At 39.0% G+C, this 26,203-nt stretch overlaps 1 protein-coding gene across 1 annotated transcript in view; it reads left to right on the forward strand.

Moving 5' to 3' along the window:
• The window catches only part of PLD1 (phospholipase D1), a 228,823-nt gene that overhangs the window by 117,434 nt on the left and 85,186 nt on the right, over window positions 1-26,203 (forward strand). The window contains exons 9-12 of the mRNA XM_052638648.1: window positions 4,079-4,231; window positions 8,074-8,223; window positions 8,932-9,015; window positions 19,244-19,325. Of these exons, the coding sequence (XP_052494608.1) occupies window positions 4,079-4,231; window positions 8,074-8,223; window positions 8,932-9,015; window positions 19,244-19,325 (469 nt within the window). The remainder of the gene's footprint in view (window positions 1-4,078; window positions 4,232-8,073; window positions 8,224-8,931; window positions 9,016-19,243; window positions 19,326-26,203) is intronic.

The following is a 26,203-nucleotide window of genomic DNA, read 5'->3' on the forward strand; positions in this document are numbered from 1 at the left end:
ACAGACGGCAGCCCAGCAGACTCCCTCGTCCCTGGGATTCTCCAGGCAAGAACAGTGGAGTGGGTTGCCATTTCCTTCTCCAATGCATGAAAGTGAAAAGTGAAAGTGAAGTCACTCAGTCGTGTCCAACTCTTAATGACCCCATGGACTGCAGCCTACCAGGCCACTCTGCCCATAGGCTTTTCCAGGCAAGAGTATTGGAGTGGGTTGCCATTGCCTTCTCCACACTAGAAGACTATTGGTGTCTAAATGAGAGTTACTTTTAAGGGCAACACTTGGTCATATCTTTTTTTAAAATTTTTGCATCCATTAAAAAAAAAAGATTCTGATCATTTTGTATATTCTGTATTGACAAACTGACATAGGCAAACAAGGCCATCAACCTTTCAACCAAGTCTCAGGCACAAGTATGAAGAAGAGAAAACAAAATATTTCTTCTGTTCTGCTGGCAAACACAGCAAGCATTTCTCCCCTCAATTTAAAACATCTGCTTAAACAGCACATCCTATTGATGGGCTCAATGATAAGTTTCTTATCTCAAATAATATCTTAAGAGATAATTTATAAGAAATAAATTTAGCATTTACTAAACTGTGAACTATACCAAGAATTACAATTTTTAGACAGTGACCATGTCTAAATGATTTTATTTATGCTCCAGGATCTATTTGTGCAGCTGCTATTCAGGCAAGAGTGTTGCTTTGCCTGAAGAACTTGTCTGGGCCCTGGGGAGATACCAGTGGACATGACACACATTCGCTGTTTTCAAGGATCTCACTTTCTAGTAAAGGAAATACAAGAAACAAGCAGACAAATAAATAGTTCCAGACAGTGATAAGTGCTATGAAGAAGCTAAACAGGATGCAGAGGCGGGTGGGATGGGAGCCCAGGAAAACCTTCCAGTGGAGAAATATTTAAGCAAAAGATTGATTGACAGGAAGGGACTGCTCATGGGAGGATCTGGAATAAATAATTTCTAAGTGAGGAAGAGCAAATGTAGAAGCCCAGAGAACAAGGTTAGCAAGTCTCAGGACCAGTGAGACCAACGTGGTGGGAAGGAAGAGTAGGAGATGAGGCTGAGAAGGTGACGTGTGACTTAGGTGGCTTTATCTGCATTTTCATAACACAGTTTATAGTAGAACAGGTCACATCTTGTTAGAACAGACCATAATCTCACCTGGTATAGAACAAGAGAATTCATAAAAGCTCACATTTATTGGTTCCAGGCATTGTGCTAAGCAACATCCTTAAGTCATCTCAGTGAATCCTCAAAAATACTTATGAGCTGGATATTACTCTTATCCTTGTTTTATGGATTTAGATCTCAGGCTCAATTACCCCAGGTCACAGAAAAGGGCAAGTGACAGAACCAAGACTGGAGCTCAGGGAGGCTGACTTCAAGCAGACACTTAATCCCTGAGCAGCAGGTGCTGTCTCCCAGAAGGCTGCTTGACGAATTCCTTTCTTGATGCATATCCTCCTGTTAAAAAAAAAATCTATTGACAAAAGAGACAAAGAGGAGAAACAAGAAAAGGTTAATGAATGGCATAGTTAAGAAAAGCTTTAAACAAAGGCCTGGCATCAATTCACCGTATATCTAATAACTATTACAGAGAACAACTCATCATCGTCAAAACAGAAACCACTGTCTTTTGCCTTCAGATTTCAAAATCCAGCAGTCACTATTAAACACTTCTGTACTTCTTCATCCCTCACTGTTGTGTCTGGTGTGGAGCTCTGGCTAGAGCTGCCATTCAGGGGACCTTGACTTCTAGGCAAGTCCCCAAATCCGGTACATTTGACTTTTCTTTGTCAGTTTGACACACCCACCAGCTGTGGTTTTCAAACCCTGTGGCTCCTTCCTGGTCAGCAACACTGCTGCTCTGGGCTTGCCCTGCCATCTGCTCTCTAGCTTACATAGAAAGTCAGGCTGGGACAAGGGGCCACAGCTAAAGAAGGACCTTTAACAGATATGTGATCTGTCTACTCTCTTTAAACCTTGACTGGCTTTTCATCAAGTAGTTTTATGTAACTCATAACTCAGCCCCATCAGAATGACTGAGTTTCTATTTGATATCATGGCCTTGGCAGTTATATTGAGCAGTATTAAGAGAATTCTTATAAAACATGAATTTCTGCATTTTCTGAAAACTATTGAGAGTGTTATCCATGAATATTGTTCAGTTGCTTTATGTTAGGTTCCAAGTGAGAAACTTTCTTTGGAATTTATCTTTTTGTTGGGTGACTTCTTTATTTCCTTAATTTGTTCATTTGATAAGAAAAACCAGGAAGCTCAAACCCACATTGGTGTGTCATCACCATAATTATATTAGTGTTGTGGTTAGATATTTGCTTTCTCTGACCTTGATGTTTTCCCTTTTGTTAATCATAACACATGTATCACCTTTACTGTGTTATCCTAAATCCATCCCACCCCCTTTAATTGGAAAGGAGACAGCCTGTATATTAAAAAACAAATGAAATGAAACCATGTGGAAGTCAATGTAGATTGTCTACATTAAACCCTAAATTAGAGAGCCACTAAAATGTAATGTGGTTAGCAATTTCAGTAATGATTTGTTATAGGTTTCCTTCAACTTCTGACTTCATGTGTTACGTTTACAATATTTGTTCATTTATGTTCAGGTATTCTAGCCTTACCTATTTCATAACGTGCTTTATGTTGCCTAATATGTGATATAATATTCCCATTGTTCGTTTCTTTAATTATTGACCAATTCATTTCACCACTACACAATTGCAGGTGACTATGACATTACCTACATGGCCTTCAGACTCTCCTCAATGTGGCCTTTGCCAGGCTCCTACCCCACTCCCCACACCTCATCTGCTTCACTTCCTGAAACCCTGGCCTCCCCAGACTGTCCCCCAATACAGGCAGCATTCCCAGCCCTAGTGCCTTTGCTAACTCTTCCCTCCATGTGGGATGTATACCTGGACTACCTCTCTGGGCTCTGCTTGTTGAGCTCCTTCCTGGTTTTGCTCAGACAACACTTTTTTGAGAAATGCCACCAAGCTCTTTCTCTTAGAACTGAGGACCCCTTCCTTACACACATCTCTGTTTGCTTTCTGCCTTTCATACCTATCCCATTCAGCCTAGCATTGTAATTGTGCCCCACCAGCCTAATAAGTTCCTTCGAAAACATGTCTGATTTATCTTTGTGCCATTCCTACCTCTGCTCTAACTCCCAGTTTATCACTGTACTTTTCCATCAGGAAGCTCTTAAATATATATTGAATTGATTGCAGATATACTTTTGAGAGATCATGTTCCACTGAGCATCATTTATTAATAGTCCTTGCTGCTGCTGCTGCTAAGTAGCTTCAGTCGTGTCCGACTCTGTGCAACCCCACAGACGGCAGCCCACCAGGCTCCCCCGTCCCTGGGATCCTCCAGGCAAGAACACTGGAGTGGGTTGCCATTTCCTTCTCCAATGCATGAAAGTGAAAGTGAAGTCACTCAGTTGTGTCCAACTCTTCGCGACCCCATGGACTACAGCCTACCAGGCTCCTCCATCCATGGGATTTTCCAGGCAAGAGTACTGGAGTAGGGTGCCATCGCCTTCTCCGATTAATGGTCCTTAAGCCACCAATAATTTGAAATGAACAATATGCAGAGTACTGGATGCTTATTGAATTTTTTTTAAGGGGAATTTTTACTTATGCAGAGACTCAGTTGCCTCTTCTGTGATGGTTTATTTTAGCCAGCACTAACCCACCCCGTTTTCCAACAGCTTTGGTTCCTGCTGTGCATCCTGTGAGCACTGCCCACCCACATCAGGGACATTCTTCCAGGCTTTGCCATTAGTGTCTAAAGGGCCAGTGAATTGTCTTGAACGGCTTGGTGCCTGTACTTCTCGGAAACATAATAGGAAGATTTTTGTTTGTTTGTTTTTCTGTTTCATAGTGTTTTCATGTTTTAAAAAATAGATCCCTGTGTAAAAGATAAAATTATGCTTACTGTCTGCTAGAATGCTTGCTTTAAACTTGTAATAACTTGTTTCCTTTGTTTCAATAATTCAGTACGACTTCAAAAATATGTGTTTTCTTCTTACAGGTGGTTGATAGTAAAAGATTCCTTTTTACTGTATATGAAACCAGACAGTGGTGCTATTGCCTTCGTCCTGCTGGTGGATAAAGAATTCAGAGTTAAGGTGGGGAGGAAGGAGACAGAGACGAAATATGGACTCCGAATTGATAATCTTTCAAGGTAGAATTTGGAAAGATTTTTAAAAGATTTCTCTAAAAACAGTTTTTCTCCCAACCTTACGTGAAGAAGAAGGTAAAATAATTTAGGTGTTATAAAATTATTATTTAGAACTCATCCTCAATTAAAAGTAATTAAACTACTTTTTTATATCTTTAAGATGCAGAGTATCCTATATGCAAGAGTCAGAATAAATGGTACCATGTATTGCTGTGTGCCTGTTTTAACAAAATATATGCCTGCTTTAACAAAAGTGACTACCCATTAATACCAATTTACCAAACAGATAAGGAGTAATAGTTCTTGTTTTTAAAAAGTAGAATTTTACTTTATAAATGGATACCCTTTAACTAATAAAACATGTACAAAGTGATCTGATTATAAAAATTCCATTTACATACAGAGTTTTAAAAAGATACCTTGAAGGATACTCAACTGTACATTTATTATAGATTTTATTAGTGAGTTTGTGTGTGTGTTGATAAACATTTCTTTCTGAAAGGCTGTAGTTATACAATATATGTGTGTCTTTTTCTTTCTGATATATATATTTGTCTCTATAAAGTTCAGGGTCATGTATATGAATACATTTTTGTTGTTTAGTTACTAAGTTGTATCCCACTCTTTTGTGACACCATGGACTATAGCCCATCAGGCTCCTCTGTCTATGGAATTCTCCAGGCAAGAATACTGGAGTAGGTTGCCATTTCCTACTCCAGGCAGTCTTCCTGACCCAGGGATTGAACCCACATCTCCTCCTTAGCAGGCATATTCTTTACCACTGAGCCACCTGGGAAGCCCATATGAATACATACAGATATACAAAGGTCCATACAGTCAAAGCTATGGTTTTTCCAGTAGTCACGTATGGATGTGAGAATTGGCCATCAAGAAGGCTGAGCACCGAAGAATTGATGTTTTTTGAACTGTGGTGTTGGAGAAGACTCTTGAGAGTCCCGTGGACTGCAAGGACATCAAACCAGTCAGTCCTAAAGGAAATCAACCCTGAACATTCATTGAAAGGACTGAGCTGAAACTGAAGCTCTAATACTTTGGCTACCTGATACGAAGAGCTAACTCTTCGGAAAAGACCCTGATGTTGGGAAAGATTGAAGGCAGGAGGAGAAGGGGACAACAGAGGACGAGATGGTTGGATGGTCACCAATTCAATGGACATGAGTTTGAGCAAACTCTGGGAGATGGTGAAGGACAGGGAGGCCTGGCCTGCTGCAGTCCATGGCATCTCAGAGAATCAGACTTGACTGAGTGAGCTGAACAATGACAATAATACATTTCTCTCTATACACACTGACTGACATCAAATATATATATATTTACTATAAATACGCTATTTGTACTAATATGTTTGCATGTGTGTGTGAAAAATGCTGAACTTACCAATCTCAGACAATGGGAGATTCAGGATGTTATTGGAAATATAATGATGCTGCCATTAAATCTTCCTCCTGGAAATTGCCTGGCAGTTCAGTGGATAGGACTGTGTGCTTTCACTGCCAAAGGCCTGAGTCCAATCCCTGATCAGGGAACTAGAATCCCACAAGCTACACAGTGCAGCCAAAAAAAAAAAAAAAAAAGGCCACGCCCCTCCTGGTACTACTTCCCTGTTTTCTGGAAAACCATAGAAATCAGACCACAATTTTCAATGGTCGCGGTGACAGTTGCTTTACTGGCCATCTTATCTCCATTTCCTGCCATCACTCACTTGTGCACCCTTGCCAAATGAATCCATACAGATCCAGGTTTCATCCGCTCCCCCTCTGGTGTAAGTGGTCCCCCTCCTTGTATCAAAGAAGCCCAAATTCCTCCCTTTGCAGTCTGAGGCCTTTGTCTCTCTACCTTCATTGGCAATCCCTCCCTAAAGCAGTCTTTCTGTTCTTTAGGGACGGTTCTCTTCACACCCCTCCTCACACATTGTTTAATTTCACCTTTCTTTCTACCTCCATGTTTGGAATGGTTCTTTTTTTTCCCCCTAACCTCTGATTCACATCCTGTGATAAGACTTCTGTTTGTCCTTTATCTCTTCTACAATATCTTTTTCTCATAAGTGGTTTTCAGAGGCATTTCAGCTCAGCTGGAGCAGTGCTTGCATGCTGGGTCAAGCCCAGGCATTTCCTGTGCCCTGGTGACCTCTCTGCAGAACCCTGTATCTGCCTGCTGTGGCCGATGGAGAATGCCTCCCTCCTCCCAGCACCACCACATCTCACCTTGCCTCTCCGTACACCCCAGACAAAAGCCAAGCCTAAGCCTAAGCCTAAGCCTAACCCTAATTTTTGTTATTTACCAAATAATTTTTCTTTTTTTCCCAATCTCTTTTCTAGTTAACATCAATATTAACGCTGACATATCATAACTCCAGATATCTCTGACATATCTAGGGGACCAGTTTGGACATCCCTAATCTTTAGAAATAATTATTTTAGGGTCTATACATATACCTCCTTCCCTCCTTCTTATCAGGATCATTGCATTGTTTTCTCTGGGTTTTTGTTGTTGTTATTGTTCTTGTTTTTTTTTTTTTTTTTCATTTTGGCAGTGCTTAGAGAAAACCCCATGGACGGAGGAGCCTGGTAGGCTGCAGTCCATGGGGTCACTAAGAGTCGGACACGACTGAGCGACTTCACTTTCACTTTTCACTTTCATGCGTTGGAGAAGGAAATGGCAACCCACTCCCGTGTTCTTGCCTGGAGAATCCCAGGGACAGGGGAGCCTGCTGGGCTGCCATCTATGGGGTCGCACAGAGTTGGACACAACTGAAGCAACTTAGCAGCAGCAGCGGAGACATACAGATTCCTATTTCACTGACCTGGGATAGAACCTGGAGTTCTGGCAGTGAGAGCATGGAGTCCTGCCCACTGGATTCCCAGGGAATTCCCACACCTTGTTTTCTCTGAACTTCAAATTTGGATAACTCATTTCCACCTGTTAGTGGTAGTCACCTCGTCTGGCATTTGCTGTGTAATAACTTTTTGTAATCTCCCACTCTGAATTTTTTTTTCAGCAGTGACAAATCTGTAACCATTTAGGATCATTTAGTCATTTGCAATAGAAAAATCTAGTGCAGTCTGGGTTACATCAGAAGTAATTAATCAAGTATGTTAACCATGACTGATTCCAGGGCTCCAGCAATGTCACTGAGGTGCATTTTCCTGGAGTTTCTCAGTTCTGTCCCCTGGGATCTGCTCCATCCTAAGGCTGGTCTCCTGGTGGTAGCAAGATGGCTGCATCTTACACTCAAACCAAGTTTGGTAGAAGGGGAAGAGTCTCTTGCTGGCATTTCTGAGCAAGTCCTTGATTTTATTCTCACTTTTTGGGTGGAATTGGCTTATGAATATCATCCTTGAACCAGCCTTTGGAATCAGGAGCTGGAGTATGCCATTTTGTTGGCTTTGGTAGACCCAGAGAAGGCACGGGATGATCAGGCTATTTCCAGAGGCTGAGGGAATGGACACCAGGTGGGCCAAAGGGAAATGTCCTTTACAGGAACCAACAATTTTCTAAGATTTAGATGTAGGACCTCACTTTATGCCTCTTCCATGTCTTCCTCACAGCTTGGCCCAGATAGCTCTAGACCTTTACACATGTTTGCATAAGTGAATGAGGGAAGAAATAACCTGAAAGTTTGTTGGTGCTACATTGAATATACTTTTTAAATACTGCCAAAACCATTTAAAAGTCTGTTTTTTTCATATCAGTAGGATGCTCTTTTGTCTAAAATTTTCTTTGCTGCAGTACCAAAACAAATGGGACATGTTTAATTCTTAAATTATTTAAAGAGATAGAGCATAAAGTGACCATTCTTTTCCACATTTTGCTTTTCTTTGAAGGACTCTGATTTTAAAATGCAACAGCTATAGACATGCTCGGTGGTGGGGAGGGGCTATAGAAGAATTCATCCAGAAGTATGGCCCTGACTTTCTCAAAGATCATCGATTTGGATCATATGCTGCCATCCAAGAGAACACTTTAGCCAAATGGTAAGATCTTTTTGCTCTAAGACTGTGAAGATAGTCATAGCATTTAATATTACAGTGGTCTAAGTTCACCTGGAATCAATTTTTGAAGCTGTGAAAAAATATTATGTATTATACTTCACAAGAGCCTTTATAGGACTACCTGAGCATAAATTATTTTTCCATTTTTTGTTTTTATGATTTTTTAAAAAATGAACTTTAGATAGCTAGCTTTAGATTGTGAAGTCTGATTTTAAAAGTTAACTTCATACATTTTCCTAATGATGCAAATGAAAAGTTTATTTAAGTCATTAGCCATAATTTAAGCCAGAGAAATTTACTTGGTAGGTATTCCTTTTAAATAAAATTTTGCTTAGCATGTTATTCTACCCATGGGTTAGAAACTGGTCTGCTTTCAGTCTCAGAAGAACAATGGTGTGTGAGTTCAGCAGGGTGGGAGAGGGCATCTGACCTCATACAATGATGAGAGCATTCAATTTGTTATTCTCTCAGCAGAAAAGAATCAGATTGCCTGCTTCTGTCTACTTACTGTATTTCCTGCATAGCAAACAGAACATAGTATTCTCAGTTTTTGTTTCCAGTTATACAAAGTTAGCTGGTGGTTTTGTAGAGATTCTAGGCAGTGGCTTCCGTCTTCTGTTTTGCCAAATGATAGATTTCTTTTTCTATCTTTTTTGTTAAAAAAAATGAAACAGAAAATTTGTCTTTCAGGTATGTTAATGCCAAAGGATATTTTGAAGATGTGGCAAATGCAATGGAAGAGGCAAAAGAAGAAATATTTATCACAGATTGGTGGTTAGTATATGTCCCTGGGGAGTTTGGAGATCTCTGTGTTTAGGAATATACAACAGTGTTGTACTGTTCTAGAATCAGACATTAAGAAAGACAGCAGTATTCACAAATGTTTTGGTCAAAGTCCCAACTAACTAATTGTAGTAGCCTCCACTGAAAGGTCTTTTCAAAAAAAACCCTCACATCCATATATATTGTTAAAATATTTAGTTTAAGCAATTTTGTTTTTGTTTTTCCCTTTGGAAGCAAATAACCAATATTTATTGTAGTAAAGATTATTTTGCAATGCAAATATAGGTGTAGAGATAATGGAAAATAGTTTTCCTTGGATATCTTCCATGATGCTGGTATGTCTGTCACCAGGTCCAATGAATACACTTCCTCTGAATTGTCCCTTTGAAACTGGAATATTTCCATTTACCTATTAGTATTAAAATATCCTTTGTAATGACTAAGCCTGGTTAGCTTTTCTAGAGATGCATCAGATTTCAACTTTCTAATCCCCTTTAAAATCATCCATGAGAGTTAAAATGCTAATTAAAGCCATTGCAAGTCTCTCGTATCTAAAATTCACTTAGCTTTTGGGAAATTTTACTCCTGGAGTAGGTGTAGGCCTTGTAGTATGACTTTAGTTCCAATAACCCATCTGCCTGGATGGTTAAAACCCATTGCTGATGCTAACATTTCCTACAGTGGAAATGAAAATGTCTAAAATGTGTTTTCCTTCTAAGAATTTAGTTGCTTAAAATGCTCCTCCCACCCCCATTTTTTCCTCTCCTATTTCTTTCCAAATGCTATCTTTATTGAACTATGAAAATAGCATCATAATTCATTTCTTCCTACCTCTAGGTTTTGGGGGGAAAGGAGAGTGATTAGGAATGTGAACTCATCTTTTTCTACTGTTTCGCCTCAGTGAGGAGGAAATGTTTAAGTCTAGAGCATGCTTTCCCAACCTTGGCACTACTGACGTGTGGAGCCAGATAATTCTTTATTGCGGGGGCTTGTTCTTTGTATTGTGGGGTGTTTAGAACCATCAGCATCTCTGGCTTTTGTCCACTTGATACCAGTAGCAAGGTCCCAATTGAGATAACCAAACTATCTTCAGACGTCATCAAATGTCCCCTGGGGCACACAGTCCCTCTTGGTTGAGAACCATTGATCTAAAGTCAGCAGATAAGGCTTGTGATAATCAGCGTGTCTGTGCTTCTGTTTATTCTCACATTTATGGAGGAGCTTAATCTTTGTCTTTTTATTCTTGCCAAATTTTATCTCTTCAAGTCAGCTACCAGAAATAAAAGAAAGTTTCATGCTTATGAGCTATTTCTTGATTGAATACTTTCTACACACTTATGAGAATAGGTTCAAGCTTAATGTAGTAGGTATCTTCCTTTACAAAGTATTTCTGAAAGTTTGACTAGGACATGAAAGAGAGTGTAAATAGCATTTCCATTGAGCCTATGTTATCATGTTTTACACAAGCAAATAATATATGTTTTGAAGGTTCTGAACACTGAAATATAGGCTGTCATTTAAACATCTAAAGAGATGGAATGTTGAATGTTTCTTCTGTCAGCCAAAAAAAGTAAATCAGCAGGTTATTTCTTTTTCATGACTATGCTAGGATAACATCTTATTACAACACTCTCTTTGAAATAAAACCTTTGCAGAAACTTCCCTCAAAAAAAGTGAAGAAAATTATTGTACAATTATATTGCAAAAGTGAGCATTCAGAAACTTTATCACACCCTGATATATCTGGATCTGAGAGAATGAAAAACATAGTGAGAAGATGCACATGCCCTTTAGAAGCTTCTAATCTAAATCAAGAGACATCATATACATGAGTGAAAACTGTGTTACTTTCTTTTTGAAACAATTAATATGCAAGCAAAGGCAGATTTGAGCAATCTCCGGCAGTTAGTGATGGACAGGGAAGCCTGGCCTGCTGCGGCCCATGGGGTCACAAAGAGTTAGACACGACTGAGTGGCTGAACTGAACTAAAAGGCAGATTTAATGAAATGAGAAACAACCTGGGACCTAGAAGTGCTTAGCTCTTTTGTTCGTTAATTCATTTAACTACCCATTCTTTCATTTGTTAATTTATTCACTCATTCATTTCTGAGATACTTAATGAGCAGCCACTATGTGACAGGCACATGTCCAGAATGATGAATGAAAAGCAGCCCCTACCCTGGAAAATACGCAGTCAGGAAATTATGTGCAGGACAACAGATTGGGGCCTGCTCAGTGGTGAAGTCCCTCAGTCGTGTCTGACTCTTTGCGACCCCATGGACTGGGGCCTACCACGCTCCTCCATCTATGGGATTTTCCAGACAAGAGTACTGGAGTGGGTTGCCATTGCCTTCTCCGGAGAAGAAGTCGACTGAGCAATTTTACTTCTTCACTTCAGTGGTGAAGATCAGCATGGCAGAGGGCACAGGATGAGGGTGGGGTTGGGGGAAGCTCGGAGGAAGGGGCAGTGACTGAGCCTGCAGGAGCTGTGGAAGCTTCACAGGAGAGGAGGCTGGCCTGAGTCCTGGGTGATGGAGCTGTCCAGATAAAGATAGGTGAATATTTTAGGCAGAGAGGTAGTAAGTTATAGTTAGAATTTTATTGAAATAATGCAATAAGAAAAGGTAGGAAAGAAGACAAATGAGAGTTGCAGCTTAAGTGGAAAAATGAAAGTGAAAGTCGCTCAGTCGTGTCCTACTCTTTGTGAACCCATGGATTGTACAGCCCATGGCATTCTCCAGGCCAGAATACTGGAGTGGGTAGCCTTTCCCTTCTCCAAGGGATCCTCCCAACACAGGGATCGAACCCAGGTCTCCCACATTGCAGGTGGATTCTTTACCTTCTGAGCCACAAGGGAAGCCCTAAGTGGAAGTTAGGGTTATTATTTTGTGCAACTTTTATTTCAGTAGTCAATAGAAGACTGATTGATAGGTAGGTAGGTAGGTAGACGGATGGATGAAAATACTGGGATGAATACATAATGTATTCCTGTGGCTTATGACCCCAAAAGTTCAAAAGCTTCTGACTTTCAACAGGGTTGGCAAACATTTTCTGTAAAGAGCCAGAAAGTAAATATTTCAGTTGTTTCAGGTGACATATAGTCTCTGATGCATATTCTTGTTTGTGCAAGTGTGTGTGTGTTTAATAAACCTTTAAAAATGTAACAGCTCACGGGCCATACTAAAAGAGGCAGTGGACCAAATTTGATTCATGGTGCATAATTTGATAACCCTTATCTTAAAAAGTAAATTCAAGTTATTGCATTATATCAATACTAAGAGCGACTTTCACTAAGAAACTGTCGATCTGTTTTCTGAAGTGCATATACTAACAGTGTTTGGGAATTTCATCCCTCCTCATCATTGCGAGCACTTGCTGTTGTTAGTCTTTTTCGTTGTTGTTGTTCAGTCACTAAGTCGTGTCTGACTTTTTGCAACACCATGGACTGCAGCACACCAGGCTTCCCTGTCCTCCACTGTCTCTCAGAGTTTGCTCAAACTCATGTCTGCTGAGTTGATGACACCACCCAACCATCTCATTTTCTGTTGCCCCCTTCTCCTCCTGCCCTCAATTTTTCCCAGCATCATTCTTTTTTAATGTTAGCCATTCCAAAGGGTATTCAATAGTCTCTCGTGATTTTAAGTTGTATTAGCATGTCTTTTCATGGTAAGCATATTTTCCTGTGACTTTTGGACATCTGTTGAGTTTTTTTTGGAGGAACGTTCAAATCTTATTTTTCTTCTTTTTTTATTGGATTGTCTTCCTATTACTGAATTGCAGAAGATCTTTATACATTCTAGTTACAATTTACTCCAGTTCATTCTGGCCTCAGTGTTTTCTGATGAAAAATTCTTGGTCATTTTGATTTATTGTTCCCCTCTTAAATAATGCATTGTTTTTCTTCTGAGTGCTTTTAATATTTTCTTCCTGTCATTAGGTTTCAGCAATTTGATAGTGGTGTTTGAATTTATCCTGTTTGGAGTTCACTGAGTTTCTTGAATCTGTAGGTTTATGTCACTCATCAAATTTGAGAAATTTTCAGCCATCATTTCTTCAAACTTTTTTCATGCATTTCCCTCTTTCTCCTCTTTTTCTGAGTCTCTGATGACACAAATCAGTATCTTTTTGTATTGTCCTATGGGTCTTTCAGGCTTTGTTAATTTTTTGAAAAATCTTTTGTTACTCAAATTGGATAATTTTTCTTTATCTCTCTCTAAGTTCATGGATTCTTTCCTTTGTCACCTCTGTTCTAGTGACCCTATTCAATGAGAGTTTGATTATTGTAGTATTTTTCAGCTTGAAAATTTCTCTTTGGCTTTTATTTATATCTTTATTTCTTTGCTGAGACTTTTTGACCATCTATTCATTTTAAGAGTGTTCACCCTTACTTGTTGAAATATTTTTATAATATCTAGCAAAGAATTATATTAAATAATTCCAGCATATCATTTTGGAATTGACATTTGTTGAATGGCTTTCCTGCAAGTTGAGATTTTTCTGATTTTTTTTTTTTTGGTATGCCAAGTACTTTTTCATGTATTCTGGAAGCTTTGAATATTATGACTCTGGGTCTTGTTTAAATCTTACAGAAAATACTGGTATTTCTGTTTTAGCAGGAAAGTGGTCCATTAGGTCCATGCAGAATGTTCCAACTAGTCTTCTATCTGTGTGTCTTTGGTGACATCTTTCTTTTTAAATCCTTTGCAGTGCTGTCCAGATCTGTCCCCCATGTTCTCCACCTAATGGCAAATTTGGGCAGTGATTTGTTTCTTATTTCAGTTCTCAAATTCTTCTATATAATATTTAGGATCAAATTTATGTGTGTGCAGCTTGGGAGTGAGCTAGAAGTTCATAAACAACTTTATGTAGCATTACTTTTCTGAGCTCCTTTCCCTCCATGATCTGCCCACTACTTGTGGGTTGCCTGTTGCTTCCCTTTTCAGTCTTCTGGCTATTGAGAGAAATGTGCCCTGCTCTGTTACACAGTTTCTGCAATGATACTTTGTATCCAGAGCCAAGCAATGAATATTTGTATCATCCTCTTGGAACCACATTTCTTCCTTTGGGAGGGAAAATTCCACTTGCTCAGGGTTTTTGATGCCTGTGGGCCAGTCCCTGCCACCGCTAGCACTGCCAGAAGGTCCCACTCTTCCTTTCCTCAAGCCTTAACCAGAGGACTTCTGAGGCTCTCTCTGCCTGTGCCAATGCCCATTTCCAGTTCTCTTCCCAACTGAGAAATCAGAGGGAAAAGAACAGTAAAACCACTACTCACTAGAAGATATGTCAAGAACAAATGTGTTCATTCTCAATATTGAGTCTTCCAATTCATGAATACTCTATATCTCTCCATTTTTTTTTTAGATCTTAAATTTTCTCATCAATGTTTTGTACTTTCCACATACTTGCACTTATCACCAAGTAATTCATGTTTTTTATGTTTTTGTAAATGGTATTTTTAAAAGTTCATGTTCCATTTATTTGCTGCCAGCATATGGAAATACAGTTGATTTTTTAATACTGATCTTACCTACTACAGTCTTGCTTAGTTCACTTACTAGTGCGAGTAACTGTTTTGTAGATGCCTTAGGATTTTTCCCCATAGATGAACATATGGTGTGTGAATAATGACAGTTTTCCTTTTTCCTTTATAATCTGTATGCTTTGTATTTATTTTTTCTCTTCCTTTCTTTCTTTTTCCTTATTGTCTTGGCTAGCATCGTCAGTAAAATGTTGAATCGAAGTAGTGAGAATGGACATCTTTCTTGTTCTCAGTGTTAGATGAGAAGCTTTCAGTCTTTTATTATACGCTTCAGGTAGATTTTTAAATAGGTGACTTTTCTTTGAGGAAATTCCTTTCTACTTAAAATGTATTGAGAGTTTTTATTCTAAATGGGTATTGAATTTTGTCAAGACTTTTTTTCTGCATATATTGATATAATCTTTCTGTTTTCTATTAATGTGCTGAATTATATTGATTGATTTTAAACCAACCTTGCATTCTTAGGAATAACCCCATTTTGTCATGATCCTTTTTATAAGTTATGAAGCTTTGGTAGAGATTTTTACCTCTGTGATCATTAGGGATATTGTACTTAATATTTTCTTTTCTTAGATTTTCTTTTTGGTTTTCATATTAGGATAATGCTAGCCTCATTATATGAGTAAGTACATGTTTTCCCTGCCTTTTTTTCCCAAGTGAATCTTGGAAGAATTGGTACTGTTTCTTCCCACAAAATAATCAATTCCCTTTTTCTTTTTTAATCTAGCCAGTTTGTCAGTTTTATTAATCTTTCAAAGAATTAGATTTTGGTTTTATTGAGTTTATTGTTTTTCTGTTTTATGTTGCATTAAGGTCTATTCTTATCTATTATTCCCATTCTTACTTTTTCTTAATTTATTCTCTTTTCTATTTTCTTAAGATGAACGTCCTGATGATTTATTTTAAACATTTTCTTTCTCATATGAGCATTTAAAACTATAAAATCTTCTAAGAAGAGCCTTTACTTAGACGTACTTTTTAACATCTCTGAATTTGGAATGCATCTCACACTCATTAACATCTTATAGCTGTCATCATTTTTTCTTTCTTACTGGTACACACAGTAATATGCATCTTACATTCACTGTTGTCCAAAACCCAATGAAATGTAGTGTTACACAATTCTTTTGAATTTTTGCTTAGCTAATAATTACTTAGTTAAGATCCTGACATAATGATGCTTGTGAGTCATAGCTGTACTGTACTTGCCATTTGTTTATAGCATGATTGTCATTTTTCATAGCGTGACTATTTTTATCTTTTCATACATTATGCTCAAAATCGAGATTTCCTTGAGAGCCTGCCTAAGATCCTCCAAAGTATCTAGTAGAATCTTCTGCATACAAGGTACACAGTGTTTTTAGATTTTAAAAAAAGATGATAAAGACTTAATTACAGAGTATAGACCTGAAAATGGCCCCCACACTGAAGCCCTCTGAGCCCATAATTAATGTGTGCATTGAAAATTGCAAGCACATATATGTTGTTGGGTATGTCCTACTTTCCGTGAACTAGCAGTGCTCAGTGACACACTTTTCTATTTAAAACAGATTTGTTTTTAATTCATCTTAGATCTTTTCCTGTCAGTTGCTGTATTTTTTGTTCAAGTTGTTTCCTATTTTAAGCTAAATATGTAAATATTTATACTGTATACACAATGGCACCCCACTCCAGTACTCTTGCCTGGAAAATCCCATGGATGGAGAAGCCTGGTAGGCTGCAGTCCATGGGGTCACTGAGGGTCGGACATGACTGAGCGACTTCACTTTGACTTTTCACTTTCGTGCATTGGAGAAGGAAATGGCAACCCACTCCAGTATTCTTGCCTGGAGAATCCCAGGGACGGGGGAGCCTGGTGGGCTGCCGTCAATGGGATCCCACAGAGTCGGACACGACTGAAGTGACTTAGCAGCAGTAGCACACCCCTCTATTATCTGTTTTCTTATTTATCTTATCCAATGCAAGTTTCTTTTAGATTCTTTTTCTCTGGATTTTTATTTTCTTTAACTGAATTTAGTAGAGCATAAAATTATTTCTTTTAATCTCCTTAGCTCCTTAAAGCCCTGTGGTTTTCCCATGCTTTGAAGACCCCCTGGCAAGGCACTATTTCACCCTAATGTTCTGTAAGACTTTGATCCTTACACAGTTTACCCTGCTCCTCCAGGTCTAGCATTTCAGCAGATGAAACTTTATTGCTTTTTTGTTTGTTTTTCCCATTACAGAAGAGAAATGGGAGAAGGAAATGGCAACCCACTCCAGTCTTCTTGCCTGGAGAATCCCAGGGACGGGGGAGCCTGGTGGGCTGCCATCTATGGGGTCACACAGAGTCAGACACGACTGAAGTGACTTAGCAGCTTATCACACTACTTACCAGTTTAAGTCAGGCAATGACTTTGAACCTAACCCTGAGGGAAAAAGTGACTCTCTTGTACTGTGCTGCCCATGGCATTACTACGAAGAACCCAGGGGTCCATTCTCACAGTGGGAAAAGCTTACCTATCAGCAAGCCTGCTTTCTTCCCTGCTCAGAAAGCCCAGGTTCCCAAGGACACTGCTCCTTGGTATAGGAAGTCAGTGTTCATGTTTATCAATTAGAACACTTTTGGCCTGGGTTGTTAGAATACTCAACTGAAAGTAACTTAAACAGTTAGGATTTATTTCTCTCATTGAATGAGAATTCTAAAGTTAGACAGTACTAGGGACTTCCCTGGTGGTCCAGTGGTTAGGACTTTGCCTTCCAAAATGCAGGGGGTGTGGGTTCAATGTCTGGTCAGGAAGCTCAGATTCCACATGCCTCATGGCCAAAATCCGAAACGTAAAACAAAAGCAATATGGTAACAAATTCAATAAAGACTTTAATAATGGTCCACATAAAAAAAAAAAATCATTAAAGTTAGTCAGTACTAGAGTTGGTGAAGTTCTCCAGTGATGTTAGGGTTGTGGCTTTGCCCTTAGAATTTCAGTGTGGCTGCAGCTATCTGAGCATCATGCCCCCATACAGCATCCATCCCGGAGCCGCTTTCCCTGGGGTTGTGTATGTGTGCCCGTGTGTTTCTTCCTTTCATTGGAGGAAGAACTTTTTCTATTTACCGCCTCATACATCTCATTGTCTGTGTTCGGTTCAGTTCAGTTCAGTTGCTCAGTCGTGTCTGACTCTTTGCGACCCCATGAATCGCAGCACGCCAGGCCTCCCTGTCCATCACCAACTCCCGGAGTTCACTCAGATTCACGTCCGTTGAGTCCGTGATGCCATCCAGCCATCTCATCCTGGGTCGTCCCCTTCTTCTCCTGCCCCCAATCCCTCCCAGCATCAGAGTCTTTTCCAATGAGTCAACTCTTCGCATGAGGTGGCCAAATTACTGGAGTTTCAGCTTTGGCATCATTCCTTCCAAAGAACACCCAGGGCTGATCTCCTTCAGAATGGACTGGTTGGATCTCCTTGCAGTCCAACAGACTCTCAAGAGTCTTCTCCAACACCACACTTCAAAAGCATCAATTCTTCAGCACTCAGCCTTCTTCACAGTCCAACTCTCACATCCATCCATGACCACTGGAAAAACCATAGCCTTGACTAGACGGACCTTAGTCAGCAAAGTAATGTCTCTGCTTTTGAATATGCTATCCATGTTGGTCATAACTTTTCTTCTAAGGAGTAAGTGTCTTTTAATTTCATGGCTGCAGTCACCATCTGCAGTGATTTTGGAGCCCCCCAAAATAAAGTCTGACACTGTTTCCACTGTTTCCCCATCTATTTCCCATGAAGTGATGGGACCAGATGCCATGATCTTCGTTTTCTGAATGTTGAGCTTTAAGCCAACTTTTTCACTCTTCTCTTTCACTTTCATCAAGAGGCTTTTTAGTTCCTCTTCACTTGCTGCCATAAGGGTGGTGTCGTCTGCATATCTGAGGTTATTGATATTTCTCCTGGCAATCTTGATTCCAGCTTGTGTTTATTCCAGTCCAGTGTTTCTCATGGTGTACTCCGCATAGAAGTTAAATAAGCAGGGTGACAATATACAGCCTTGACGCGCTCCTTTTCCTATTTGGAACCAGTCTGTTGTTCCATGTCCAGTTCTAACTGTTGCTTCCTGACCTGCATACAGATTTCTCAAGAGGCAGGTCAGGTGGTCTGGTATTCCCATCTCTCTCAGAGTTTTACACTGTTTATTGTGATCCACACAGTCAAAGGCTTTAGCATAGTCAATAATGCAGAAATAGATGTTTTTCTGAAACTCTTGCTTTTTCGATGATCCAGTGGATGTTGTCTGTGTACTTCCTCCTATATCTCATTGTGCAGGATTGTGTTACTTTATAAACTGGAGCTAAACACAAGAGTGAGGAAGCAATTATTCAGAATATTCACATTTAGTCATGGGAGGTAGGCCCTGATACCAAGGAAGGAAAAGGTGACAATGGTTGTTGGGCAGACAGTCAATAGTATCTGCAAGTGTGTGTATGTATGATATGTGAGTAACAGAGAAATGGAGACTGCCTTTTTTTTTGGATAAAGGTTGTTGTTCCAGTATGAAGTTGTACATGGACTCATAGAGAACTTTGGGTGACTTGCCACAGTGGAGGATGATAATAGCATTTGGGCTAAAATTACTGTTGCTTCCTATGACACAATCAGAACTGAATATTTTGTTTTAGTTTTTTGAAATCTTGGTTTTGTGATTTCAGGTTGAGTCCAGAAATCTTCCTGAAACGTCCGGTGGTTGAAGGAAATCGTTGGAGGTTGGACTGCATTCTTAAGCGAAAAGCAGTATGTACTTTACTAACATGCTGATATAATTTTTTAAATGTTTATTGCCTCTGAAATGCCTTTTTTTAAAGCCCTTCATATACACTTATAACATTTTTCTTTAGAATTTGACAAAAGAATACTTACTATTTTCAAGTTTATTTTGTTATTTTTTTTTCCCATTACTGTTGAAACATAACTATTTTCACCTAATTCACAGCATGAATTATACTAGCAGCTCTATTTTTTTTTGTTTTATAATCAGTTATGGGCAGTTAATTTTATAAGCAAAAATTGTAATGAAATTTCATCATTGAATAATAAATGATAAAAGGAAATATAGCATTTTATTTTTTTCATTATTTGTCATTCGAGCAAAAGACAAAGTCATCTGAGAATAATTTCAGTCAGATGGGGTCAAGCGGATGTTGAAGAATATCAAAGGAAGGTCATAAAAAACCACTGGTTCCAGTTTGGAAACAGTTTATGGTAAATTGACGCTATAAATTCTGGGAGAGCATTGATTGTGCTCTTTCTGTTATAAAAAGTAAATAACTGAACCAGTATAGGCTCACCAATGACTACTTTGCATTCATATTTCTAATGAATTTTTGGGCTTCCCCAGTGGCTCAGCAATAAAGAATCTGCCTACAATGCATGAGAGGTCGGTTCAATCTCTGGGTTGGAAAGATCCCCTGGAGAAGAAAAAGGCACCCTTCTCCAGTATTTTTGCCTGGGAAATTCCATGGGCAGAGGAACCTTGTAGGCTACAGTCTGTGGGGACATGAAAGACTTGGACACGAGTTAGTGACTAAAACAACAGAAAACAATAACAACTAATCTTTTTATGTGGTTGACCCTCAAGTAAATTAAGTTGAATTAGGATGGATCTAACTTTGTTATTAATCATGTCCAAATTAGGGAGTGCTAGTCAGGCACGACTGAAGTGACTTAGCAGCAGCAGCAGCCTTTTTATTGGGCTTCCCTGGTGGCTAAGTGGTTAAAGAATTCGCCTGCCAATACAGGAGACATGGGTTCAATCCCTGGGTCAGGAAGATCCCCTGGAGAAGGAAATGGCAACCTACTCCAGTATTCTTGCCTGGATAATCTCATGGACAGAGGAGCCTGGCAGGCTACAGCCCATGGGGTCACAAAGAGTCAGACTTGACTTAGTGACTAAACAACAGCAGCAAAGCCTTTTTACTATTATTTGAAACTGTCTTAATTTTTTAAATTCTGTAATTAAACATTCAAGCAGAATTTGCAGATCCTGAGTAATTGAGGTCAGCATTTTCTATTTCTCACAGCCATCACTCGTTTCTTTTTTCCCATCCTGTACATTCCCATACCCCTCTCCTCACTCACCTTTCCCCCTTTTTTCCATGTCTTTTCCCCATGCATTTAGTTTAGGATATCCAGGGGTAGGTATAGGCACTCCTTACTGCTGATGTTAAAGGCAAAAGAAGTTGATTTTCTTTATTTCTGACACATGTTCTACCAAAGCATCATTTTCTAGGCTAGTCTGTCTGTTATCTCAAGAGACTTCCATTCACAAAATTGGAAATTCTAGTCTTACATGTATTCTTTGCATATTCATTACATAATCCAGCATACAGATACTGAGTGTGTCCTCTGCATCTGGTCCTATGCTAATAACTAAGGATGTCATGTGTGTGACTAGGACCCCATCCCTGCCCCTGGGAGGGCTTGCTGAAGGACTCGCATCCTGGGCTCAGCCCTAGCCTTACCAGACGTCTTTCTACATATTGAATGGGCTATAACTTTCTCCATGTTTTTCTCTGTGAAATAGCACCTCTCCTATTTCTCCTCCAGAAATAAACTCCAGAAATGCCACTCTAATCCATTTTTCCAGCTTTGCCCTTCCAGTCATCAGTCATACCAGTAAATCTTCCCTTCACATGCTTATCAAATGCTTTACTCTTTTAGGTTTCAGCTGATGTGTTTCTGTTGAATGCCTGCTACGTTAGGGCACTGGCTAATCATGTTAGCATGTACAAAAATGAAAGACCCGATTCTCGACCTGAAGGAGCTTAAAGATCTATATAGAAGTCAGCTAGGTGCAGAGTCAGTGCCAAGATTCAAAGCAGGAGGGAGAGCATTGGGTAGGTCTGGTGTGGAAGCCCCTCACAGCATGAAGGGTTTAGAGCATTCAAGATGGGCCAAAAATTTTAACAGAAGAGATTTCTAGGTATAGGAACTGTGATGAGGAAACATTCTGGAGGCAGGAATTCTAAGTCCTTGTCCATCACAGTGAGGTGACAAGGTTGATGGCATATGAGTGTTAGCATATGTAGGATGGGGCATCAAGCTGAAAAAGCAGTTGGGATGGGGAGGCTTTGGAACCAAGCCAGCGGTTTGAACTTCATGGAAAAACAGTGGGAGGTGTGATGGACGAAGGGTGATCTGATCAAAATGGTGTGTTGGTAGAGTGAATGTGGCAGAGGAAGGAAGTGGGAAGAACCCAGGGTCAGAGAGCTACATTTTAGATCATGCGACTATGCGGTACCTGCGGGACACCTAAGTATGCTCCAGAAAGCTAGTAACTTTTTCCAGAGCGGGGCTCAGGAGAAAGATCCTGCAAGTCTGGTCCTCCTCTCCATGTTGGCTGGTGTTTGCATGTTTATTCCCCTCAGCGTACCTGTCCAGGTCGCTCTTCTACCACTGTCGTGATTTCTCTTTGCTTTTATGGCCCATGAACCCTGTGAGGTATCAGGTAAATATCATGGCCAAATAAATATTACTGACTGATAATGGTGCTTTGTTTCAATTTCATCTGCTTTTTTGAAACTTGTAATTTTTAAATTACATGTAATGATTTTTTAAATCTCCTAAGGAAAGAGTAATACTATTAAATATTAATTTCTCAGTGGTACATTTAATAGAATTTCTCTTCTTTAATCCAGCTACACCATATTATTAAATTTTTAACACTCAGATCGTTCCAAATTGATATTTCATATGCTCATAAACACTGCTTTACATACATAATTTAGTTTCTGAAAGCCACTAGCTTCACAAAGTACTGGGTTGAAATAGTATTTATTCTTGCATTAATGGATCCCAGAGGTCCATAAGGTTGAATGAAATGAATTCTTTTTTTTTATTCTATCTGATTTTGTAGTTCTTTGGGGAGAAATTTAGTGTCTCTACCTTATAGCCAACAATAGGCAAACATCTCTTTTAATGGCTGTTTCTGAGGGGAAAAATACAATATTTTGTTTCTCTGGTAGTAACCAAGTTGATATTTCCTGTTTCTTTGGTCTTCGGTTATCCCCTGTCATCATTTAAAAAATTTAAACCGATGTTGAGAGACAGACTGTTTACAACGCAAAGCAGCATCCCAGGGTTTGTACAGGTTTGAATTTATTATACTGGAGGTAAGATAAATTGCATGACGCTTATGGGTAACTGCATCCCTGTATCCAGTTTGTATATTTTAACCATAGAAATACGTGACATTTCTGATGAGAACTGCACCGGAAGATTCTTCAAGTGCAGCAATCTGGAGAACTATAGAACCTTAGTTCTCAGGGGGATTTTGTCATCAAGTTAGTTTCTTTCTGTCCTGGACCGCAGAGCACATTCTAAAGTTGCAATCAGGGACCAAAAGCAGGGAAGGATGTCCACGTTCATCAAATGAGATGAATAATCACATCACTGAACAGAAAAATCAAAGAGAATCTTATCAAAATAGTGGGCCAGAAGGGTGAAATAGGGAAGGAGAGAAGGGATCTTCAACCTTAAGGACTGTGCTTTAAATAAAATTGTCTTGGAAAGAAAAAGAAAGGCTTATGAGCACTTGCGCTGTTACCTACCAGTGCTGCTTGCATTTCAATGGTGAGGATATGATTCCTTTTTATCCTTTACTTTTCATTTTCTTAAAATATTACAAACCATCCATCCCTGCTATGCTACTCCCCAGGAAAGTCCTTGACAGGTGATAAAATTAGTGATTATTCTGGGGGTGTGTTAGCTAAGCCATCTTTAGGCAGTGAACCAACTTTACTACATTTAGAAAATATTTTGACCACTGTGCTTTGAACAATCAGAGAAAAAGCTGGCTCAGAAACAAAGTCTCTTGATTTCAACTATAAACATTTTTTTATTTTTCATTTTCTTCATATGCATTTGTATGTGTAAAGCACCTAAAAGTTCATACTGTTTATAATATTGGATCTGTTCTACTTGATTAAAAATGAATTAGAAAAGAGGATAGAACTTTTATCTTTCTAAAGTCAGGTGTCATAAAGTTTATTGTGTGGAATCCTTGGGTTAGCTGACTTGAGCAAAGATAAATAACATAACATAGAAATGTAAGAAACACAGTCAAGTCCAGGGCCATCTGTTTTCCCACTTACCCTATTAATACTTTTCTTCTGAGCAAAGGGTAATTTCCCCTAGAGTCACTGAAAGGCTTTGATAAAACATCAGATTCTTCAAAAGTGTTTTTTTAAATTACAGAATTAACATCAGTCCTTTTGTTTTTGATTTGGCTTTCACTGTGTGCAAATATTCCCATATTTTGTATTAGTCTGCACTATTAGGACCCACCAAATGCCTTCATTCCAAGGGGATATATTTGGCTTTGCCCTTTATAGCTGAGAGTTTATGATAGTTTGTAATGCCTTGACCAAAAGAAGAGGAATTTATTTCCTTATTATCACAAGAATATTTTCACTAATCAACTGTTTATTGTGGATGTGGTGTAAGTAAACAACTGTAAACCAGACTACATAAAAATGAACTTTTTATATTTAATTACTTCCTTATTAGTCATTTCTTTTTAAGCTAGAATGACTTAAAAGTCTGTATCCTATTTCCTATAGGTTAATTTATTTCAATGAGGAAAGACACAGTAAAGAAGAAAATGTCAGGTATTAGTAGATGGAGGATAATATCAATACTATAATCCATTAGTGCCAGCATCTCTATTGTTTAAAAAATCCATTCGTTATGCAGATAAATGGAAAATTATAAGATTCACTCCAGTTCCTAATTTGCAACTACTGTCCTTCTTGAGTAATAATCTCACAAGCCTAAGAAGTAAAATATCATCCATTTTAAAACAAATGAACCGTGATGAGAGATGTCAGGTGTAATGTTCTTTAATTTAGGTTGAAATTGGGGGTTTTAAACTTTATATTGCATCATTCAGTGGGAGGCAATTTTTTAAACTGTTACTCATTGCTGAATCCTAAAATATTTAAATAGAAAAGTAAATCTAAAGAGTAGAAGACAAAAATAAAATAATGTTCTAGTTTTCATTTAGAGCACTCACTGACCAGATCATTGGAAATTAATCTGTTCACTTCCTGCCTTTAATGAATTAATCCTTTCACTTCCTTATTTCTTTACTCAAGTCTGTACTTTCATGCTGCTGCTAACTCGCTTCAGTCGTGTCCGACTCTGTGCGACCCCATAGACGGCAGCCCACCAGGCTCCGCCGTCCCTGGGATTCTCCAGGCAAGAACGCTGGAGTGGGTTGCCATTTCCTTCTCCAATGCATGAAAGTGAAAAGTGAAAGTGAAGTTGCTCAGTCGTGTCCGACTCTTAGCGACCCCATGGACTGCAGCCTACCAGGCTCCTCTGCCCATGGGATTTTCCAGGCAAGAGTACTGGAGTGGGGTGCCATTGCCTTCTCTGCTGTACTTTCGTACTTGATTACAATAATAGTTGCATAATGTATAAATGATAAGCAAGTTCCAAAAGTCAGTTGTTAACCAGAGAAATAAAATGACATATGTATTTTAATCCTGTTTTTTTCAGAGCAAGAATGGTCTTCTGCTAGTACTCAGGTTTCCTTAATGCAGTCCAGAATGTAAATCAGGTGTATCCCTTCAGAAAGATGACACTTTTCAAATATTACTAACACCAAGTAAGACAAAGTTAGTTTCTTGAAGTGATGTGTTATTCTAAAGGATTTAGGGGCTAAAATATGCTCCTTAGTATTGGCAGAGCAACACTAGGGAATTGTAAACATGTTTTGTTTACTCCAAGGTTTTATATCTTGCAGACTAAAAATGTTAACTCCTATGTTTTTTTCACATTTTTGTAACATTGAAAAAATGTCCAGTTGTTATAAATTTCATGTGTTCAATCCAGTAAGTCTTCTTAAATTTGTGACTCGAATGTCCATTATGAACAATGCCTAATTACCATGGATTAAGAATTGATGCTTTTGAACTGTGGTGCTGGAGAAGACTCTTGAGAGTCCCTTGGACTGCAAGGAGATACAACCAGTCCATCCTAAAGGAGACCAGTCCTGAGTGTTCATTGGAAGGACTAATGCTGAGGCTGAAACTCCAATACTGTGGCCACCTTATGTGAAGAGTTGACTCATTGGAAAAGAACCTGATGCTGGGAGGGATTGGGGGCAGGAGGAGAAGGGGATGACAGAGGATGAGATGGCTGGATGGCAACAACAACTCAATGCACATGAGTTTGGGTGAACTCATGTTGGTGATGGACAAGGAGGCCTGGCGTGCTGCGATTCATGGGGTCACAAAGAGTCGGACATGACTGAGCGACTGAACTGAACTGATATTCAAACTATAACAAAATTATTATTCATCACTATAGTTTATTAGATACACTTGCATCTCTAATACTCTAGAAAAGATTATGGAAAACTTCTTGCCTTTAAATCTGTAGGATATTAAATGTCTATGTGTAGCTACAGTATCCTATATATGGTTTCAGAATCATCCAGAATGGTTTCAGAGCTGATGCGTATATAAAATGCAAATTCAGTGTTGCAAACTACACAGCAATACTGAGGATGCAAACCTAAAAAGTAAAAAAATGACATAAGAAATGAGGATAAACAATATAGAGTTTCCTGGAGGAGCTGTATGTTAATGGGAGAACCATATAAGAGG

Source organism: Budorcas taxicolor, chromosome 1 (assembly GCF_023091745.1).
Source record: "Budorcas taxicolor isolate Tak-1 chromosome 1, Takin1.1, whole genome shotgun sequence".
Taxonomy (NCBI): Eukaryota; Metazoa; Chordata; class Mammalia; order Artiodactyla; family Bovidae; genus Budorcas; species Budorcas taxicolor.